Source organism: Microtus pennsylvanicus, chromosome 17 (assembly GCF_037038515.1).
Source record: "Microtus pennsylvanicus isolate mMicPen1 chromosome 17, mMicPen1.hap1, whole genome shotgun sequence".
Classification (NCBI taxonomy): Eukaryota; Metazoa; Chordata; class Mammalia; order Rodentia; family Cricetidae; genus Microtus; species Microtus pennsylvanicus.
The window spans coordinates 7,977,301-8,000,042 of NC_134595.1; the positions used below are offsets into that span (position 1 = coordinate 7,977,301).

General features: G+C 38.4%; 1 protein-coding gene across 1 annotated transcript in view; it reads left to right on the plus strand.

Annotated features, from left to right (window-relative positions):
- The window catches only part of Cps1 (carbamoyl-phosphate synthase 1), a 109,494-nt gene that overhangs the window by 66,966 nt on the left and 19,786 nt on the right, over positions 1–22,742 (plus strand). The window contains exons 22-29 of the mRNA XM_075951710.1: positions 5,528–5,669; positions 6,884–6,949; positions 7,364–7,427; positions 8,644–8,825; positions 14,458–14,652; positions 15,081–15,148; positions 16,718–16,793; positions 20,493–20,570. Of these exons, the coding sequence (XP_075807825.1) occupies positions 5,528–5,669; positions 6,884–6,949; positions 7,364–7,427; positions 8,644–8,825; positions 14,458–14,652; positions 15,081–15,148; positions 16,718–16,793; positions 20,493–20,570 (871 nt within the window). The remainder of the gene's footprint in view (positions 1–5,527; positions 5,670–6,883; positions 6,950–7,363; positions 7,428–8,643; positions 8,826–14,457; positions 14,653–15,080; positions 15,149–16,717; positions 16,794–20,492; positions 20,571–22,742) is intronic.

The following is a 22,742-nucleotide window of genomic DNA, read 5'->3' on the forward strand; positions in this document are numbered from 1 at the left end:
GTTTACTGAGCATCGAGACTAGAGTTCCGCCTTTTGTTTCTTCTAAGAGGAAAGACAACAAGACTGTATGTCCGTCCCATAATTGTGGGCTTAGCAGAGTGCTTCTTTTCACATTAGAGCTTGTGCAATATGGAGGAAGAGTTGTTTAGTATGACTTGTGAGTTGGTGGATTGGATAAAAGCAGTCAAGTGGCAGAGAGGACCCGCGAGCGCACAGCTCCCCTGGTAATCGCAATGCTGCCGGCCCTCCTCCAGTCTGCTAATAGATTTCCCCAGTTCCCCTGCGCCAGGTGAAAATGTCCTCCTTAACGAGAAGTTATTCCATTTCCTTTCATCATTTATTATTAAAGACCAAGTGTGAGTGGAGGAAGTTTCCGAGATGACAGGGTAGAATTTTAAACAACAACAAAATCCACACTGGGAATCAGAGGGGGAGGTGGGGAACTCGCATTGTTTATAACCCAGAACACACAAGAGGCTCCCTGCGGGAGAAGCTGAGCCATGCTGTCTAACCAGCAAAAGATTATAGCAGAGTGTGTAAAACTCCCATTGTCTGCTCCTTCTAAAATTCCACTCTTTGCTCTGTGCATCTGAGTAGAGAGGAGGTAGAGTAAGGGGGCCGTGTCCCTGCCTCTTGGTGTGTCATTGCTTTATCATGTAGATTGTACTATGAGAAGATGTAAGTCCAATCTTTGAAGAATTACCCTTGAAATCTGAAGAGAAAACTGATTGGAGAAATCAAACTTGTTTCTATTGCATATTTTAGGAGACGTAGCCCTGTAATATAGATTTAACGTATATATGTTTAAAAGAGTGAACATAAACCAGATACCAGCACACATATCAAGTAACAGAAGGATCGTTTACTGCACACGTTTTAAAACCCCGTGCATCAGTGCAGTATGTTACCTCAGCTGATCATTCTTCTAGCTTGGTATAATGCTCCCTTTATTTATCATATAACATAAATGAAGCATTTCCCACCGAGGTTTCAAATATAGTATTGAATACCAATTCAGCATTTGTATTTCTTATAGCAAAAATTGTGCTTTGTATGTGTTCCAAGTGAAGATTTGCATTCTCCTTTGGAAAAATAATCTCGCTACATTCCCTTGCCCTACAATACAATTCTAACTAGTTTGGAAAAACAAAAACAAAAGCAAAATGAAAAACCAACTTCTTGCGATGGTGATGGAAGTTCTGTTAGCAGACAGAATGTAGGTGTGGGCAGAAAAGGAGATGAGACAGTGTGTCTGAGGCTGTTTCACTAGGCCCATGCCCATTTGAGAAAGTGGTTCTCTGCCTTACAATGTTCCTCATGCTGTGGGGACCACCAACCGTAAAATTATTTTCATTGCTACTTCATAACTGTAATTTTGCTACTGGTATGAAATGTAATACAAACATCAGTGTTTTCCAATGGTCTTAGGTAACCCCTGTGAAATAGTCATTGACCCCTAAAGGGATTGTAACCCACAGGTTGAGATACACTGATTTAGGGTTATTTATTCATCCTGAATTTGGTACTGAGGAAGTTTAACCTTATCTGATTTGTTGGCTTTAAGCCAGCAATTGTGACTTTAAGCTGTCCCCTTTCTTTATTGTATTGGGGTTCCACTCATTAAAATAAATGAATAAAATTTTATATCAGAAGAGGTTGGGAATAGTCGGTTTCCTTCTGAGTGCAAAGACATGCCAGCAGCTTTGTTTTGCACAGGAGAGAGGGGCCTTGAGAGACAGGGCTATCCTGCTCCCTTTCTTGGTGGTTGGGCTACTTGCAAACAGGCAGCTTCTAACTTGGGAAGGGATCAAACCTAACTTTGTCTGTCACTAATTACTATCGTGAGTCAGAATTAGCATCTATTTCTCCTTGAAGGGGACTGAAAATTGCTGTATGATGTTTCATGTCTAAAAGCAGAAATTAATACCTGTGAGGTCATGAGTCAAGTCCTATAAAAATCCTTCTTGGACATCACATGAACACTTACTCAGTATTCCATTTAAGGTATGAACACAGATGTAGTAATATGTCAGTCTGTCTCAATGAATTCTAATTTTCAAGATATACCAAAACATCAAGTCTGCTGTTAATTACCGAATAAATTACCAAAATCTAAAATATCTCATTTTCTTACTATGAAATGATTCTAACAATCAGCTTGTGAGCGTAAAACATGCAGTGTGTGGTTCTAGTTTGAAGTATTTGTTTCAAAATTCTCACTTAATGTGATTTGCGGGGGTGCCATTCAGAATAGCTCCTGTACGGTTCAGACACACTGGTGGCCGGTTGTCCATCTCTAACACACTAGGACCTCTTTGAATATAAAAGGTTTGCATTTTATCTCTGGTCATTCACTCCTGAAACATGCAGAGATTCACTGCGCATGAAAGCACCGATGACACAGAAACAATGGACTTGCTTTGCTGTTCTCGTTAGGTTCCTAGGCAGCTAAGTTCTCAGTATTATCGTATCTGACGTGAACATGGCTGCTCTAGGTTTCTATGCCACTGCCCTCACCTATGTAGAGCTGAACTTTCTTTACAGTTCTTTTCTCAACCCTCGGCTGCCATGTGCTTCTCAAAGCAACCACCTGCACCTTGTCTCTTTCCTCTGACCTCACCTTGTACCAGATGCTGATCCCTGCATGAGTTATTCTGAGTCTCCATCATTCCTTTGCTTCAAGTATTCTTTTGTATATCCTTGGATATCACTTTCCAGCAGAAATTTCTAGGAAGAATATTTGGTATATTAAATTATCAGATAGATGGTTTTGTGTAGCTATCAAGCAAATTGAAACATGGCCAGAGTGACTAGAGATGTAAATTTTAAGTTTACTTGAAAGGCTTTATATTCGAATAAGAAGTTGGTTAGTGCTTGCATCTTGTACAGCCTAGTTCCCGAGCACATAGCAAAGGGCTTGGCTTTTCTCAGTTTGTAATATTAGGAATATCAGTAGTTCAACAATTTTCTCAGAAAATACATTGCTCTGACAAAATACTCATTAAAACTTGTGTATGTTAAAACTCCAAATAACAATTTAACAACAACTTCAAGGCACTGGCAAGAATGCACTGTTTAGAGACCAGAATGGCTGCAGACTCCACGGGAAAGCAAATTGACTTGGGAAAATGAAAGCTAAAATAACCTGCACCAAACTGACAGTAAAACCCAAGGAAATAGTTTGCATGTGTGTATGTGGGTGTGCGTCTTTCTCTCTCTTCCTCTCTCTCTCTCTCTCTCTCTCTCTCTCTCTCTCTCTCTCTCTCTCTCTCTCTCTCTCACACACACACACACACACACACACATACACACATACACACCAACTTGGCTCTCTCTTTTTAAACTTAAATTATAAATTAATTGAAGAAGGTTTAAGATGAAAACAGGTGAAATGCAAATGATTCAATCAAGCTATATTCTTTTATTTGGAAGAAAATAATTTGACTTCTACTAAAGTTACAGCTGATTTCTGATTGTAGATATTCTGTAGTCAGTTTAGAGGGTGGTCTGCACGACCTAAGGAAGCACACTTACACCATACAAAGTGTCTAGGCTTAACCCGCTCCCTGTGGAAGAGGATAAAATATATATTGACTGATACCTTCTTTCTGTGGAGCACTGTCTGGGCACTGAGGACAATACACAAATGGGAAGTATGGTAATAGCCTCAGCATCTCACATGTGTCCTGGGGACATAGAGAATACGTTTCCTGCACAGTGCAGACAGCACATACACAAACTAGTCTCAATGTTCCGTGTCCCTATTTTTACATACTGCATCTGTGGCATGTTTTACAATTGTCTACCAATAACATTTTTATATTGCACAAGGTTTTAAATGATGTATTTAAAATGTGTGCTTATATTACTCCCTTGCTGCTTGACATTATTTACTTTATAAAAGTATTTTAAATTGTTATTCTTTGATAACTTTGCATTGTCTATTTAAAAATTACTCACTTTGATTCTATGTGTGTGTGTGTTTTGCCTACATGTATATATTTACCTCCTGTGTGTAGCTGTGGAGATGAGAAGACAGCATTGGATCCTCTGTGCCTGGAGTTATAGACAATTGTGACACATCCAGGAACTGAACTCAGGGCCTCAGAAAGCACAGCAAGTGGTCTCACTATTAGCTTCTGAGCCATCTCTCTAGATACAAGTTGTTTATTTTTTTCTTAGTGGGTTTAGTTATTTAGTAATGGTTGCTTCCATGAATTTGAGCTGGGCCGTTTACTGAAACCTGGGAAATTTACCAGCGGCTATCCTACTGAAGAAGATGGCTTGTCCTCCACCGCAGCTATATCCTATTAGAGTTTGGTAATAACGCTTTATTTAGCATGAGTTAGAGCGTCTGTTATCACAGCCGTATGTTTCAGTTTCATTGCATTGACTGGGAAACTGTTGTAATTTGATTTTATTGTATCCAATATTGCTGGAAGCAGCCCTCAGGTATTGGGCAATAGATGATTTCCAGTAGCATTTTCATTTTTTTTTTGCACCTTAGCTCCTTACCGATTATTTTTCTATTGGTTTTGAAATTTAGTTAAAAGCTGGCTTCAATCATTCTTGTGTCTTCTCTGTTACACAGAAAATTACACTAATACCTTAATTTGTTTGATAAACATTTGTTAAGTACTATCTGTGGGCCAGATGTTGTGGTAGGTTTTGGGAATAATCTGATGAATGAAATGTTTATGGAGAGAATGTGCAGTCTTGTGTAATCTTGGACACCCAGGTCAAGTGGATTCCTATTTCACACACGTGTAAAAGTGTGAAGAGTAAAAGTCAGATTTTGGAAAAGAAGCTACAGATTTAGGAATCATGCAGCTGGGCTAATAGATCCCAAGACAGTGACTAAATGTTCAGAGGGAGATAACTGGTGTGCCTGGAGAAGGTGTCAGAGGACAGAGCCATCACAAAAAGCTACATCAGTTACAGTGGATAAAAAAACAGTGTGAGAAGGCTGGAGAGATGGCTCAGGGGGTAAGAGCACTGGCTACTCTTCCAGAGGTCCTGAGTTCAATTCCCAGCAAGCGCATGGTGCTCACAACCATCAGTGATAGGATCTGATGCCCTCTTCTGGCCTGCAGGTGTGCATTCAGAGCACTGGTACACAAAACGAAACCAAACAAACCAGGGTGAGATGCTACTCAGTAGAAGGCAAACTCGGTCTCACTGTGCCACAAGAATGAAGTGATGAAGTAGGTCACAGGGAAAGCATTTCTGACTTTATAAAAGGAAATCCCTAATTATCACTGAACAAAAAAAATTAAAATGGTACATATAAGATTGTGAAAGCCGGAGTTGTCAGCATTGCTAAATGTCTGAGGCCTCACTCACAAGGGCTGGAAGAATTTGAATTATATATTTATATAGTTTTGAAAGATAAAGAGACATGAATTGCTTGGAGATGGAATCCAAGAGGATTTCTAGTGTGTTTGAAATGAAACACTTCACTGGTTCTTATTGTGCTTGTGTGTTTGTGTGTTTGGTCTAATCTTGAATCTTTCCCTTTAAATTCCAGTGAGTCTGTTACAGAAGAAACCTTGAGAAAGGCCAAGGAGATTGGGTTCTCAGACAAGCAGATTGCCAAATGTTTAGGACTGACTGAAGCCCAGACAAGGGAGCTGAGGTTAAAGAAAAACATCCACCCTTGGGTTAAACAGGTAACGTACTATCCCTCTCTATCAAGGATTTCTGTTTTGAAACGTAGGTATCACTTCAAAATCATAACAATGAGAGCTTAGAAAATGGCTCCAACACTTTGATGCCCATGCCATTGTTACGTTTTCTCAGCACAGGGCTGAATCATGTATGAAGTGGAAAGGATGACGAGGCAGCGAGATGTAAAGAAAATAGGACTTCTACGCTTTAAGGAAAATAACCGAAATTATTCTGCTTTTGCCCCATGTCCAAACATATAGGTAGTGACAGAAATTCTTGGTGCAATAATATATGGATCAGCACAAGGGCCGAGCCTCTGGAAAAAATCATTTTCTTTTTGGGCACTTACTTTTTAAAGGGCAATACTTTATTTTAAGTGCCCCATCATTATGGTTCATTCAGTATTCATCGCGATGGGGCTAGACATAATGATCTAATCTAATATTCATGACAATCACACATGAACGTTCACAGGTATGCCATTTGGTTGGCTTTTTTTTTCTTCTTTTAATGGAAGGGGTGTCTTGGCTTAAAGTACCACCAGCTGCTTTTTGTCCTTTAGAATCATTGGCTTTTCTCTGTGGGCTTAAGGCGCACACATAAACCCTTAGGTCACAAGCTGGAGTCTAAATACTTTCTGCTCAGCGAATATTACCTTTCTTCTTTCTTACCAGCTTTGCCAGCTTGTCCTGTCAGCCCCAAATTCTTGCTCACTAAGCTACTGAGAATAGAATTGATTTTACTTTTTCCAATTATGTCCAATGAGATCGAGATTCCCCATTGCCCGTTTGGGCTTGAAGGTATTTGTGTCACCCATTAGTGCTGTTGCTAACTTAAATCCTAAACACTGATTTGCAAACTAAAAACATCTTCCCGTACAGATTATTTTGGTCTGACTTAGATTTCAATACAGAACTACTTGGTAAGGTGAGTTGAGTGGGAAGCAGTTTTGGTGACTTATGAACATTTTCTGTTTGGAGGTAGTACTGCAGAGATCCAAGATGTACCGAGATGTCCAGTTATGTACTGCTCAAGTGAACATTAGACTATATTGTTATTTCTTTTGTCCCCTTTGTTTGCAGAATCAGTAAGCGATTTGATTATACATAGCTTAGTAGACATTATAGAAATATAAAAGGAGCTCAAAAATCTGAGTCTTTAAAATTTGTGATGGGAAGAGTAAAATCCTTGTCAAGTAAAGAATTTTCTCTTGCAGATTGATACATTGGCCGCAGAATACCCATCGGTTACAAACTACCTGTACGTTACCTACAATGGCCAGGTAGGAACTACACAAACGTCACATGGGCTTAGGGGTAGCTCACATTAGGGAATGCATATTTTCACCACTGGTTATCCGATGACCTTGGTAAGGAAGTGGTAAAGAAGTACCACGAGGCACAGTTGCCATAAGGAGTTACTGTGGCCATTCTGATTGGCATTGCCTTAACAGTGAGATCGAGCAAGCAAGAGAAGATGTGACCACGCTGCATTCTCACGGCTAACTTGTAGATATTGAACAGATCAACTTCGAAATAAGTAGAGCTTTTGCGAGATTTTGTCCCACGTTGTACTTAGGGATTTTCTGGGGTTACTAGAGGTGTGTGGGAGAAAGACACACTTAGAGATGGGGCAAGTATTTTGATTCGCTGAAATAATATCAATATAATGTCAATATTTTCTATTTTCCTCTCAGGAGCATGATATCAAGTTTGATGACCATGGGATGATGGTGCTGGGCTGTGGTCCATATCACATCGGTAATGTGACAACATGCATCCATAGAGCTTTGCAGTTTTTCTAGTGCCCTTTTAAATACTGATTCGATTACTGAGAGTTCACCAAACAAATGTTATTATAAAAAATGTTCTGCAACATAGGAAACTGAGATTCAGAGAAATAACACTCAAACTTAGGAAGAAATTTAAGGACAGAGAAGTGGGATTCAAGCACAGGTCTCCACTCTAAATTCTGTCTCTTTTGTGTCATTATAATATATCATAATTTTCTGTCTTGTTAAGAAAGAAGGGCATAAAGAAATCAAATTCCCTCCCAAGACCGATCCTAAAGCATGAATCTAAACACAAGAGGGCCACCTCCAAGCATTGTTGTGTTAGGAATCTTGTTTCCAACACATCTATGTAAACATCACCATTTGGACACAATACTTGGCTGCTGGCTGCACAACTTCAAGACCTTCATGGCCACCTAAGCTCTTCTCTTTGGAGCTTCTCATCCTTTACATTTTATGTGACCCATATCCCGCCATCACAGTGGTTCAGAGAAGAAAAGCCTAGCTGATGAGCAAGTGTATGCTTAACAACATAGAGGAGCAAGCTGCTACCTGTAGGTAACCAGTATATTTTGATACGACTTTTTAGAAGACAATGTCCTAATACAAAGGGTTAATACATGTGCTTTGGCTCCTATGAAATCCCATCAGAGTGATTTAGTCATTTTAGGTTTTTATTATGCCTCAGATTAGTTCATAGAAGGTCACTCAATCTTATAAAGGACAGGGCTCTTCAATCAATGACTATATGTCAAAAAGGCAGCTCACCTCAAGGACTGCTGGGTAAGCCTCTAAGAGTCACTAAGTGGAGGGGCTAAAGCCAGACCTCAGGTGTTCTGATTGCTACCTTAGTTGTTCAGCACACCGAGGCCAGCATTTCCACTCTGAATTTCTTTCAGTAAATGAGGGTTATTTTTTATAATTAAAAATATTACCCATTGACCTTGAGACCCTGATTTCTTCAAGCCTGAAGATACCTATAACTAAGCTTAAGTACAAATCAAGCCAACATTTCATTATTGTTTAATCAGCCCCCACTTTTCTCATTATTATCAGAGCTGGAAAACAGGTCTAAAGTTTTATTTTAAATTTTAATTGAAAGGCATTCTCTTCCTTAGCCTGGACTGGCTGGAAACATATTTCTTTTCCTCTCTTTCCTTTCCCCCATATCCTCGTCTCTGCAGGCAGCAGTGTGGAATTTGATTGGTGTGCTGTCTCCAGCATCCGCACGCTGCGCCAGCTTGGCAAGAAGACGGTGGTGGTGAATTGCAACCCCGAGACCGTGAGCACCGACTTCGATGAGTGTGACAAGCTGTACTTTGAAGAGCTGTCTCTGGAGAGAATCTTAGACATCTACCACCAGGAGGTAACAAAGGGAGGGAAGAAACACAAGAGAGAGACAGAGATTCGGTATATCTTATACATGATTACATTCATGTGTGTATATTTATATTGTAACTTTTCTCAGGAAATATCACCAATTTCTTCCATAGCCTAACTTTGTAGTGAGACTCTGAGGAAAACAATTGCCCTGGCTTTTTATTTCTGAGGTCTTGGCACAGAATGATTATTTTTAGGGAACATTCCCCACTTAGTTTGCATGCATTCGAACCGTAGTGAAAACTTTGCTTGCTCACACCTGCCAGTAACACATTAACTAGCACAAAGGGGTCTCTGTAAATATTTTTAGACATGATTTCAGAGGTCATCTTTACATACAATAAATGATGTGGTTTAATGATGTACAGTTTTCAGAGGAGACAGACCAGCTGTGACCAGTTCGCTCCTTTCCTAATCAGATGAAATCATCATTACTACCCTTTAGTTTTGAGATCAGTGAGTCTATTCCAAATGATTCTGGTTCCTGTAAGACTTTCTCTTGCAGTCATCGACCTATCCTCATGCCAATATTATTGAGTGTTATTCTCCATGGACTAGTGATTTAATGTTACTGTTAAGTTGGTAGAGAAGGTTATATTATAATTATATAAATAGCTTTTGGAAAATTTCATAGTGAGATCCAATAGTTGGGCCTTTGATACCATTTTAGTTAATTCCTCACCACAAAGGAACAGCCCTATAAGTGGGAAAAAATAACACTGAATCAGAGCCACAGTATTGAATTCTAGTTTTGACTGAGAAAACCTCTGTCTTGTGTGAGGTTCTTAAAAATTGCACAAACCATCTATTAGTTAAGGAATAATAAAAGGATGAAGGCACAGCATACACAGGAACTGTAAAGGTGAAGTGGAATTGTGGGTAATATGGCAATGTAGTGTGTAATAACTTTAAGCTTATAAAGAACAATAGATATTTAGTGCCTACCTATGTATAGCCATAGGTGTCTGCTGAGGCCTGACCTACTTATCTAAATACAATATAATGACATTCATCTATGATGTAGAAGATGTTTTAGCTCTCTTACTGATATGACTCCTTTATATTCTCAGATAGATAGAAAACCGTCAAAGAAGTACATTATGTAAATGTTTCTTCAGCACTTCGTCAATGCCAGGTTTAGCAGGAAAGATATGTCTTAGTTATGGTTATATTGCTGGAATAAAGCATCCTAACAGAAAACACCATGCTGGTGGCAGGGGGAGCATATATTCCTCCTTAATATTCCAGGTAACAGTTATTGCTGAGGGAAGTCAAAGCAAAAGCCCAAGGCAGGAACTTGGACTCAGGAACTGATGCAGAGGCCTTGGAAGAGTGCTACTTACTGGCTTGGTCTTCATGGCTTGTTCAGTCTGTTTTCTTACACTACCCAGGACCGTCCACCCATGGGAGGCATCACTATGGGGTGGGCCCACAACATCCATCATCAATCAAGAAAATATGTCACAAGTTTGCCTGTGGGCCAGTCTGCTGGGGGAATTTTCTCAATTGAAGTCTCCTTGTTGAAAATGACTTTAGCTTGTTTCAAGTTGATATAAAAACTAGCCAGCTCAGACATTTCTATTCAAGGCATTAATAATAATAAAGCTTGGATCCATGATCTATCATGAAAAATCAAATACTTCCTTAAAAATATTTACAAACATCATTGGCAACAGTATCATGTAAATTCTAAATTATTTTCTTGTGTAACAATTTAAGGAATATTTAGAAACTTCTATTCCACTTTTAAATGTACTTATACATGACTTTAAATGAAACTCTGAATGTATCTGAAGAATTTTAGAAATAAATTTATTGGCCCTTCATCTAAAAATGGCATCTAAAATAAATATCACCATGTAAGACTATAATATCATGTTGGATAGCAGATGAGAGCATCCCACTGATGTGTCTTTCGGTTATCCTATAGGGCGTGTTATGAAACATATACAAAGATGTACACATGTGTGTTTCTTTTCATTGTTGCCCTGACTGTAGGCTCCTCAGTGTTGCTTTATCATACCTGACAAAGGGTATATCTCCACTGCGGATTGCCCTCATCTTACCTTGAGATGCCGAATGCCGAAGCATAATCCACAGCATATTTTTGAAGAAAGTTGAAAACATGTCTAACAGTTTTTAGAAACGTAACATTTAAGCCATTTCTAAAGGAAATGACTCTCTCAGGAAGGCATAGTTACATGGAATAATATCAAAATATGGTGGGTCTCTTAGTCTGGTTTTGGACCATGACTGACCTTCAAAAATCAAATACTAAGAAGTGACCTGCCTAGTGACTAAAGCAGGCTGTCACTGAGGAGGTTTTTGCCACAGGGTTTGAGGGAAGTTCTGACATCCACTTCCTACTAGTCTTCAATACTTTTTTTTTCTTAGAAACTTTTTTCCTAGTATAGTCCTTTACCTGTGGACATCACTCATGGGTATATCACCCATTTTTCAGGAAAGGAACATGTGTTTTACAGGGTGACCAAGAGAATCAGTCATTTATTCTTCTGATTATGTGTCAAGGTTCTGCTGGAGGAGAGATCTGAGTTCTGATAGTGTACGTGTTTGCTTGCTACCAACAGCGTGAGTGCCAAGGGTCCAGGAAAAAAAGATACCAGGGCCCACTACTGACACAGCTTCGCTAGATGACAATTTTCTTAGTGTCCAACTTGCTTAGACCATCCCCCATAAGGGGAAAGTTGTCCTTAAAGTATTTGGAAGTAATTGACTTGAAATTGTTATATTGCTAGAGACCAGAATACCCCCGTCATGCTTCTCATTACTAGATCTACTTGCATGGAGCGGATTATTATTTGAAATCCTTACAATGAACAGGGGTCATAGAGATCTGGGCTCAAGTTCATACAGCTCTTTATTTTGCACTAGATTTCTATTTGAAAAGTATAAATGAAAGCACCACTTCTAATTATAGCTCAGCCCCACTCAAGATTTGTTCCTCAATTCTTTTTATATTTATTCAGTTAATAACATTTGTGTGTGTGTATGTGTGTGTGTGTGTGTGTGTGTGTGTGTGTGTGTGTGTAGTGGGCATGTTAGTATGCACCTGTGCTCTCAGATACTTAGAGAAATGAAGTAGAAAAGATAATTTGAGCCCGTGAAGTTATGACCACCCTGAGCAGCATATAAGACTCAGTCTCAACACACAAACACACAGACACACACATGCACATACATGCACACACATGCTCATGCACACACACACATACTCATGCTTGCAGACACCCCAGATTTCATCTGAAAGTACAATACAATACCTTTTATGTCACTAATAGTTCGAGTCTTCCTTGGGTAACTTGCCCAACCTCCACAACGTAAACTTTGCTGGACTGTACTTTGTAAAAATGTCTCTTTCCAAGGGTTGAATTGTATTAGTTTTAGCATTATAGGTCTAGTTAGACAATGGTACTTCTGTAATATGAAAGTTAAATGAATGAATTACAAACATTAGTTAGTAATGAACAATGAACAATAGAATAAGAAAGACTTTAAACAAAATTCATTTTTAGAATTTGGTGTAGTTGTAGTTAAATATGATGCCAATGTTCTGCATTAAGTGTACTATGTTATCTAAAATTAAAAGTATCAAAATATAAGGTGTAATATTTCTCATTGGTATATACAGTATAATTTTGTAAATTGGAGATAACTCATGAAATTATAGGAATCAAGACCATTTTTAATTAAGCAAAAACTATTTCTATTAATAAGTTACATTTTCTCATTTTGCATTGTGCCTGAATTACAGCATTTAATCAGTACTGACCAAAATGATTAATGGTTAGAAGAAATTAAAATGTTCTCAAATAAATTTGAAGTATTTTCTTTTAATTTGTTAGAGATTTAAAATAAATTTCTGGTGTGATTATGGCTTCGATAATGTTTAGAAATGTCCTCATGTTACCTTCACTTAGGGAAATTAGGTTTTGATGTAGGAAGTGAAGCTGAAACTAAAGTTGAGGGGCTACAGAGGTAGTTAAGTGTAACGTGTTTGTCTCACATGCTTCATGGTCTTGGTTCAGTCCTCAGTGCAGTGGACGTAGAGAGCCTATTGGATTGTTTCGGCACTAAATAATGTATAAATATGTGAGGCACAATCTTAACTTTAGAGTATTATTTTTCAGGATATTACATGAAAATGAGGATGGCTAACCAGTGAGGAATGTCAGGATTCTATGTCTATGGATATATCTACAATTCCCGTACTTAGAGTTAGGAACAATCTAAAGACACTGGGTGTCAACTTTCCAAATGCTGCCACTTTTTAATACCATTCCTCATGTTACAAAGACCCAATCATCCAACTACTTCAGAATTTTAATTTTGCTATTGTTGCTTATTGTTATGAAAATATCTAATTTACAGAGTAGCTGAGATGTACCACCTGTAAAAGGGATATTCAACTCCCAAAGGGGTTGTGACTCACAGGTTGAGAAGGCTGACGTCTTCTGTGAGATGGTTCTAAGTTGGCTTTGCTCAACCAACATGTTGTCACATGTGAAGGACTTCAAAGAAATTAAAAATGGGATCCATTTTGACTAAAGTATAGCTTAAAGTTGACCAAAATCGTTTGAATAAATTTATCAATATTTAAATTTTTTTATTAAACTCCTTTCTCTTTTTCCAAGAAATTAACAACTCTCAAGGAAAGAATAAGATAGAAGCTACTATTCTTTACTTAGCCCTTAACCGTGTATTCTGAAACGTCTATTTGATCTTTATAGTATCTTCATGGGGTGATTGCTACCAACACTATTGTGTAGCTAAAGAAACTGAGGCTCACTGAAGACCAAGTCTCTCTCTATATTTATGTCTATATCTATATCTATATCTATGTCTATGTCTATGTCTATATCTATATATATTGCTCTGTTGAGTACAGGGAAGAGATGCCAAGATATTAGTCAAAGAAAAGAGATGATATTTAGGATGTCAGAATGGAGGTGAGAAATAGATGGACTTAAACATAGAGTTGGTTAGAGGCTAGATAATTGAGGGGATAAAAGGATAAGTACAATGACCTGAGAGCTTTTGATGGTGTAAAGAATTTGTTAATGGGAGCATACATAGTTGTAGATAATGAATCAAATATTCTTACTGTGTTGAGGGGGCCAACGATGAGTAAGATTGGAAGTATTAGAAGATAGGAGTGTGCACTTTATTCTCCAGGGCACTTTGGAAGAACTCTGAGTAAAAACGCAACTGGGAAAATAGGTATTTAGGGAAAGACAAGAGTATCCCAGGAAATCATGGATTATCGTAGATTATTAGTTCCCCTGGATTATAGTGACTAGTATATGATACAGTTCATTCATTGGACTAAAAATGTCCATGTATATGTCTCAAGTGATATTCATATGTAGTTCTGTGGAACTTTTGCATGGATTTTAGGCTGCAAATATCTGCAAAGTCAAACGAAGTTACACTTATCCATTGTGTTAAAATCTAATGTTCTTCTGCCCTGGCAAACAGGATGGAAATCTTGGCATTGTGATAAATATTGCAGTGAGGAAATGCTGTCGATATTATTAGCACAGCCGTCCATTCCTGTTCAGGTTACTCCACTGGCTGATACTGTGAATTGTCTCCTCCAGGCATGTAATGGCTGCATCATATCAGTCGGAGGCCAGATTCCAAACAACTTGGCAGTCCCCTTATACAAGAATGGTGTCAAGATCATGGGCACAAGCCCTCTGCAGATCGATAGGGCTGAGGACCGCTCCATCTTCTCAGCTGTCTTGGATGAGCTAAAGGTGGCCCAGGCTCCCTGGAAAGCTGTTAACACATTGGTAAGGAGAGGAACAAGAGTCTCATTGTAATGTTCTCTTTTTAAGAGTCAGAACCTGAATGTTAACTACTAGCAAAGTTAACTAGAGGGCAGCTGGAATGTGCACTGTGCTTAGTGAATTTACTGTAAAGTAGCTGTGTTTCCATGATTGCACTTAAATGCTGATTATAAATAGACAGCAGCATTCTCATTAAGATTCAGACAATGAAAAGAAGTTCAAACTATTTTTGAACTAGATTTGATATTTAGAATGAGAAACTAGGAATTTTATGTATCTCAGTGTCCAATTTACATTTTAATGGAGTCTTTTGAGAGGAGGAATAAAAAGAGTTAGGTTACCCCTTGATCTAATGATACAAGTCTGCATTTTTATTGCATATTTTAAACTATTCATACCCTTTGTGTTGTTTTTTTCCCCCTATGAATTAGAACGAAGCACTGGAATTTGCAAACTCTGTGGGCTATCCCTGCTTACTGAGACCTTCCTATGTTTTGAGGTAATATACTGTTTTCCAGAACAATGGTTCAAAATCTGGGAGCTACAGAAATGCATGCTGCATGCTAAGAACGCTGGGGTTTGGTGTGCAGTAATTTGTTAATCCAGCCACAATCTTGAAAGCAACACATGAAGTTTTGGGATCAATGTTCAGTTTTGCAGCTTAACTTTTCTTCAGAGACTGGTAATGGAGACACTACCATCCTCATCTAGTAACAACACAGCTAACAGCATTTCCTTGACAAACTAAAGAGGGATGGTTTTATAGAGAAAAATATTAAAACACAATCAAGGATCTTTCAGCATCGTCTATTTTTTGGTAGTCAGAAATGATAACATCTTTTGAACTATCATCAGCTCCTTTGGACAGTGTCTTTGTTTTGAATTTTTTGAGTTTTTGAGTTCAGATTTCTGTAGTAGTTAAATTGTGATGGTGAGGAACATGGGCAGCGAGGAGTTTTCATATTAAACGCTGAAACTAAGTTCCATCATCAAAGGGGGCATTGTGAATTATCACGTAGTCTCTTCAGATGTTCCCACATGTAAGGAATCACTTCTCTGAACAAGGGATAATAAGAGAAACACAATTTGCTGTGCACAATTTGGAAGTGTGAATGGAATTTGAGATGGGATCCTTTAAAATAATGAAAAATTTCAAAAGAAGAGGAAACGTGCCCTTTTATTGAAATGACATTTTGTGTAAACCAGTCTAATAATACTACTTTGAAGAATTAATGTAATTCAGTTTAAACAACAGGGATATGTTTAAAGAGGGCTGAAAGCAAGTCTTTGAATATTGCCTGTTATATCTGTCTTCCGCTTTCCTGTGCTCCAAGACCACAGTTTCATTGTTTTCGCCACCCCCTCACAAGCCATAAAGCAATTGCTTCATGCAGAGCTTTATAGTAATTAGAAAAGATAAAGAAAATATTACCTTTTAAAAGAAGAGGGAAGTAATCTTTCTTCCCTACTCCAATGCTTCTTTCCTACTTTCTCATCTCATTTTGAATGTGTCAAAATACAGAATAAATCAACTTAAGATAGTATTATTTCTCAGGTATTTAGAAGGAAGGACACAGTTGAATACATTTCTGTCAGAGATTGCATATCGTTTTTGTAAATGTTACTCAAGAATTGGTTCTATTGTTATAGAGACTAAAAAATGACCTGCCTTGCAGAATGCTAATATGCTAAGATTAGCTGTTGATAACAAACACTGAGGAAACAGGGTGAGAAAAATTATGTTCTTGACTGAATCCTCTTAACCATTAAGATCTACCTGGAACTAGCAAAGTACTGAGCTGCGAATCCAACAGTATAATTCTGAGGCTATTCAATTGCTGGGAGTAGCTGGATTTTTGGGGGGCTCACACCTAAGTTCTTCAACTTTTTACTTTGATTTGTTGACCTTGTGATTATGGGGAATAAAACTCAGTTTAGAAGAAAAATACTCTCTTTATTCTACTGTATTGGAACAAGACATTGCTTGGAATTGTTCAATCAAATGTAATATACTTTACTTCTGAAATGGTAAAGAAAACTCACTTGCTTTTCCTTTCCCCTTTCCCAGTGGATCTGCCATGAACGTGGTATTCTCTGAGGATGAGATGAAAAAATTTCTTGAGGAGGCCACCCGAGTCTCTCAGGTAGTGTTTCATTTCCCCTCACTGACTCTCACCAATTGGTACCTAGTTTTCGATGCGGATTGTTTTCACACAAAGTTGCTAGGGCCGCCTTCCATTCTCCTTCTACCTATGTACTAGTTTCTTACATGTGAGAAGGAAAAACTGAAAAGGAAGAAAAAGCGTTAGGTGATGATCGAGTCTTAGAATTAGTAGATGAAAGACTTGTACATCTCAGATCACCCAGATTCATTTGTCTGGAGATTCTGGGGTGTCTATGGATGAGTACCCATGCTGGATGCTTAATAAGTATCTTATCCTTCTCGTCAGTTCCATGCTGGTCAGGTTATTCCAGTCTCAGGACTATCCGGACACGTTTGTTATTATTTGGTGAAAGCTTTCTTGGTTTTAATTCTCACACCTGGGGATTGGTCTTTTTTTATTTTTTAAAATACTTATTTTTATTTTGTGTTGTCTTAATTATAGTTTTTATTGCTTAATTATGGTTTTTATATACCATGACCAAATAGCAAGTTGGGGAGGAACGGGGATCGGTCTTAATCATGCAACTTTATTAGTCAGTCCCCTTGTTCACCTATTGATTTCTTTTTCCATTCTAACACACTGCATCTGTGAGTTAATAAAAATGTTTATAATTTTGTGGTGACTTAGACACCTTTCTTAACTGCCCCAAGCTTTTACTTCCTCCTTTGGCGTTACCTGAGTGTGCTCCATTTAAGATTTACCCAGCAGGGTTATTGATTTGCAGACCTCGCACCGCGGAGGATGAAAGTAATGTTTTCCTTTAAAAAGCTTTCAAAGGCTAGTTGGGGTTTAAAAAAAAAGAACAATTCAGAGGAGAGTTTGATGTTAGGCAAGTGGAATTTGAAGGGAGCTGAAGAACGAAGTCAGAGGCATTTCAAAGTGAGAAAAGAGCATAGATTGCTCTGAACATAAGGACTCGGACCCCTTTCTCATATGATAGTTGTTCATCAGGGATGCTTGGTCATGGGACATGTGGAGCGAGAAAGGTGAAGTCTAAAGAGAGGAAATCAATGGGGTTAGAACTTACGTTGGTATGGACATCAGTTACTGGAGGACATCTCTGTAATGGGTCAGTTACTAACTTTTACACTTTATTCTCTGCCCAAGATCATGCCGTGTGCCTTTTTAGAAAGGCCAGCAACTGCATCCAATAGAGGAATGGGATAAGGTTCTCTCCTTTTTTTTCTCTGCCAGGAACATTTAGCCTCAAAGGACTTCCACTCAGTGGAATTAATTTTATGTTTCTGTCAACATGTCAGATGAACCTACATCTGTAATAGTTTTGTAATAGAGATGTCCTTATGGGATATATTCTAGTTCAAGGCTCTCCATTATGCTACAACAGAACCCGTGGTATTCGATTCAACATAGAGTAAAATTAATACTATACATTGTTTCTTTATTTGTTTACCAATTCATATATAGTAGATAAAAGATAATGTTTTGTTTTCAATTACCAAAGGATATACTCATGAAAAGACAATCAAATAATTCATCTGTATTTATTCATCTCTATGAGTTTGAATATATAGGAATATGTATATCACATATTTCTGCGTATACACTCACATGCAGTATCTGCATTAATACAATTTCTTTGCTTGTAACATCAAAGCGTGAAATAATAATAATTAGATACAAGCATCGCAATAGAGAAAAGGTGGGATGCTGAGGGAGACTGCATAAATTTTGATGTTCAGTTCTTGAGGAGGGATTTTAGAGCTAATGTCTGAGGAAGTCTGTTGTGTGAGTAGAAAGAAAGAGACAGCATACATAACAGTTTGAATGTGAGAAAGACCATAGGGTTTCTAGAAACTGATAAAACATTAATTGCATATCTAGGACATATCAGCACTGGCTGTACTAGTAGTACAGAAAGGATGTATGACAGAGAAAAACCAAATTCAAGGAGAAGGGTTAGTGAGCTACTCCATCAGTACAGATGGAGGTGGCCGTGGTCTGGAATACCATGGAGAATAATGCTGCAGATATTCACTGAGGGGAATTGGTGCCTAGGCAGAGGGGAAGGCTGGAAGGTGATGAGAGTGACAAGAGTTTCTGACCCAGTGACATGACCGAGATAAAACTGTCAGAGAATGAGACAGTTTTGTGCAAGAGATGTACTTCATGTCAGACAATTTGAATGGGGCAGCCTGAGAGAAATTCTAATGGAGATTATGTGAAGGCAGAGGGCTGTGTGTGTTTAGAACTGAGGATGAGGAGATGGGTTAGTGGGGCTGGAGAGATGGCTTGGTGATAAGATTATATATAATGCTCTTCACGAATATTTGAGTTTGGTTTCCAGCATCCAAGTTGGAAAGTTTCAGAGGGACCCATCACCTCCGGTCTCCAAAAGCATGAAATTATATGCACATACCCACACATAGACCCACACCCATAAACACATGATTAAAATAAGATAAAATTTAAAGGAAAGAAGATGAGTAGACACGGTTTACATAGAGATATAAGAGTTGACTTTGAAATTAATAGCTATCCTTTAAAGTGAGACTTTGGAAATGGGGTGTTCACTGATGACAAGTGCAGAAGAAAGGAGCAGCTAAGATGGAGGCTAGCTGGGTATCAGCATTCTAGGGCTTGGTGTAACGTAAGGAATAATGTGGGATCCTGGGAAAGAAACATGAAAATGTATTTTAAAATTTAAATTCTATTTACAGTGTTCAAGGAAATATGTTAAATTTACCACATGGAGAAGACAATGAATTATAGCATAGTGGCCAGAAAGGGCTTAGAGAAATCTTCAAGAAAGTAGCACCTGGCCTAAGTATTTTGAAGCAGAGCTGAAACATGAAAGATGATATTGAGGAAAAAAGATAACAGATACACAGGGAAGATAAGCAATGGAGACAGGTGCATGTAACACGTGGTTCAGAATTCCAGAGCATAGGGGAGGAGACACATCGATTGGCAAGATCATCAGGGATCCTTTTCATTTAGCTGGGAGGAAATATGCCAGTCTGTGTATGGAGAGGCACCACAACATTGTTCTGGGCTCTGCGTACAGGAAGTAATTCAAGTTTGAAAAGTAGTCCAGAGCACTGCCAAAATAAGCACATGTTATAATGTAATAAAAAATAGATTTGATTTGTTATCCAGTTGCCATTTCTATCCTCTAAAAATAAGATATCAACTTCAGACGAAGGATTTCATCTTCAAATTGAAAAACAAAACAAAATTGAGTGTTCTTATTCTCCTTTAACCTTATTCTCATTTCTTACACATTTAATTCACATTTTGACTAGGAAGTTGTAGCATTTGCAAAAAGAAGTGAGGACAGGAAGAATCTGGCCCAACACTAATCTACAGGTATAGAATAAGGAGATGTACATTCATGGTTCTGGGAGAAGGGAAGGACGTTATATTTATCTCATCCATAGACTACTCTCAAACTGGCTCGGAAGCCAACGTTTGGGATTTCAGGATTCATTTTCACATTGCTGAGCCCGCAGCGTTGAGAGAAACACTTGCTCCTACTGTAAGCAGACCATGACCCTATTCTTACAAAACAGACCAGCTAATGAGCGCCTGTTGTATGTTTGGCCTTAAGTTTTCTGCAAGTACTGCCTTGTTATTTACTCAAGCTGCACAGCTACCTGATATTATACATGGAATTTGTGCTCAAGGTTTTGCTTCTGTTTGTTTGTTTGCTGTTGGCAGGAACACCCAGTGGTGCTGACTAAGTTTGTCGAGGGTGCCCGGGAAGTGGAGATGGATGCAGTTGGCAAAGAAGGACGGGTTTGTACTTTCTCTCACTTTTCCTATCTTTATTTTCCCACCTGAAACAATCACAGGTTAGAATTCACAGTTTCTGAAAGTCTTAATGTCTGGACATGGTGGGGAAGCCATTCAATCAAAACAATTTCTACTACAGCAAACATTACAACACTCCCACCTCACTACCAACAACAACAACAACATGCTACTCTCAAAGTCTCTGAAGAATGAATGGGAGTGTCATGGATATCTCATTCCTTGAATTTTGAACTGTTAGCATTTTTCTTTGATGATATTCAGAATCAATTATCATCCCATACTTATCATTCTTTTTGAATAGATCTTTCATTCTCATTTTCTTTTGTGTGTGGCATTCCTTTCATGTTTCAGCGAGCGTTATAAAAACACCCGGATGCTTTGCTTTCTGAAACGTCTAATTGAATCTCTGGTTTTTCTTGTTATTTCCCACTATCCCGCTCCTTCTCACTGGGTTAAAGGCAACCGCACAGAACTGTGTAGGCGGGACAATAACGTAAAGTTAGCTCACCACGTCACATCTGGAATGGCTGCAACGGCGATGACTCTCGCTTCAAGGAGAAAGGGAACTGGAAGGGTGCTTCGCTTGAATTTGCTGGTTGCCTTAACAAAGCATTTGTGATTTATCTTGAAATGTAATACTTTATGTTTTAGAGAGGGCACGTCATTTTATTTGCTTCAAGGATAAAGTAAAAAATTGGCCTTCATCTTTAGTTTTGCAAATAATTCAAAACACTGCCAAATATATCAAATCTTTCCCCCCTAACAGATCGGCAGTTCAGAATAGAGTTTATTTATTTTCTTTTAAACTCGTGATTGTTTCTACCAACCACAGAATCTTATAGTCCTGATTTGAAGCATTCCGAGATACTGTTTCCAGTCCCCTATCTTAAAGGACAGGAATTTTTGCTGCAACATCTTCAGAGGATATTCATCTGGTTCTTTTAACTCATTGTTGACTAAGGGTACAAATTCCTGTAAGATTACATATGGCTTTTGCCTTCATGTGAATTCAGCACTGGGAGGGATCCTAGGACTTGAAGATGCTAGGCATGTGCTGTGCCCCTGAGCTACACCCTCAGAACTCTTAGGTTACATAGTGGAGTCTACTTTTTGTTTGAGGAAGAGCGTCTCACACATCATCTGTCTTGAGATAATCTTTTCCTTCCTGGACCTCTCATTCCTAATCTCTGTTTTAGATCATAGGATAAATTTCTTTTTCTTTCCACTTTTAATATTTGAAGGTAGAAATGAAAAGCAATTGGAATGTGATTGTACATCTATGGAAATGGAGGATGAGGACTGACCTGGAGCTGCGTGTTCTTGTTCAGATATGTGCTGCCGTTGCAGCCCATGCTGGCTCATTGCCTTAGCTTTGCTCTAGATTTCTGGGATGTGTGTTAAGTTTTCACCTGCAATCCATTGCACATTGTCCCATAATCTGTTTTTTGAAAATGTTTCAAGCGTACTGACACAATTTCAAAATTTATTCCCTGAAATGGGCATATCATTCTGGTTTATTGTGATGCACACGATTACTTCTGTTTCCTAGATTCCTAGATAATACACACACACACACAAACACACACACACACACACACAAACACAAACACACACACACACACACACACACACACTCTCTCTCTTTAGCAAACTTGTGAGTCCATGCATTCACACTCCCATACTCACATACATAAACACACATATACTCTCCCACATAGACTTATACATACAAAAATGCACAGACATTTGCTCATTTATATGCAGTTTTTGCTTTACAATTCTTCTGTGCAGATAAACACCATTGTTAGTCTCCTTTCATTAGAAACCAATGACACGAAGCCTTGTCTAGGTCCCAGAGCTCAGAAGTCACATCAGGAGAATGGAAACTCAATGCCATTCTGATTTAAGCCATTTATAAATATGATGCATAAATAAATCTATGTGCTTTATAACAGTTTTATACAGACAAGGAATTATTGTCTCACACTAAGCCTCATAAGTTCCTGAGCAATATATCTTATTCACATATAGACAAAAGTGATTGAGGTTATAGACTTCAGAATCTGACAGTCAAGGGTTCAAGTTCCTCTCAGTCTCACTAGTGCACAATCTTGGTCATTCATCCTTACATTCCCTTTGTTTCCTTACTATAGA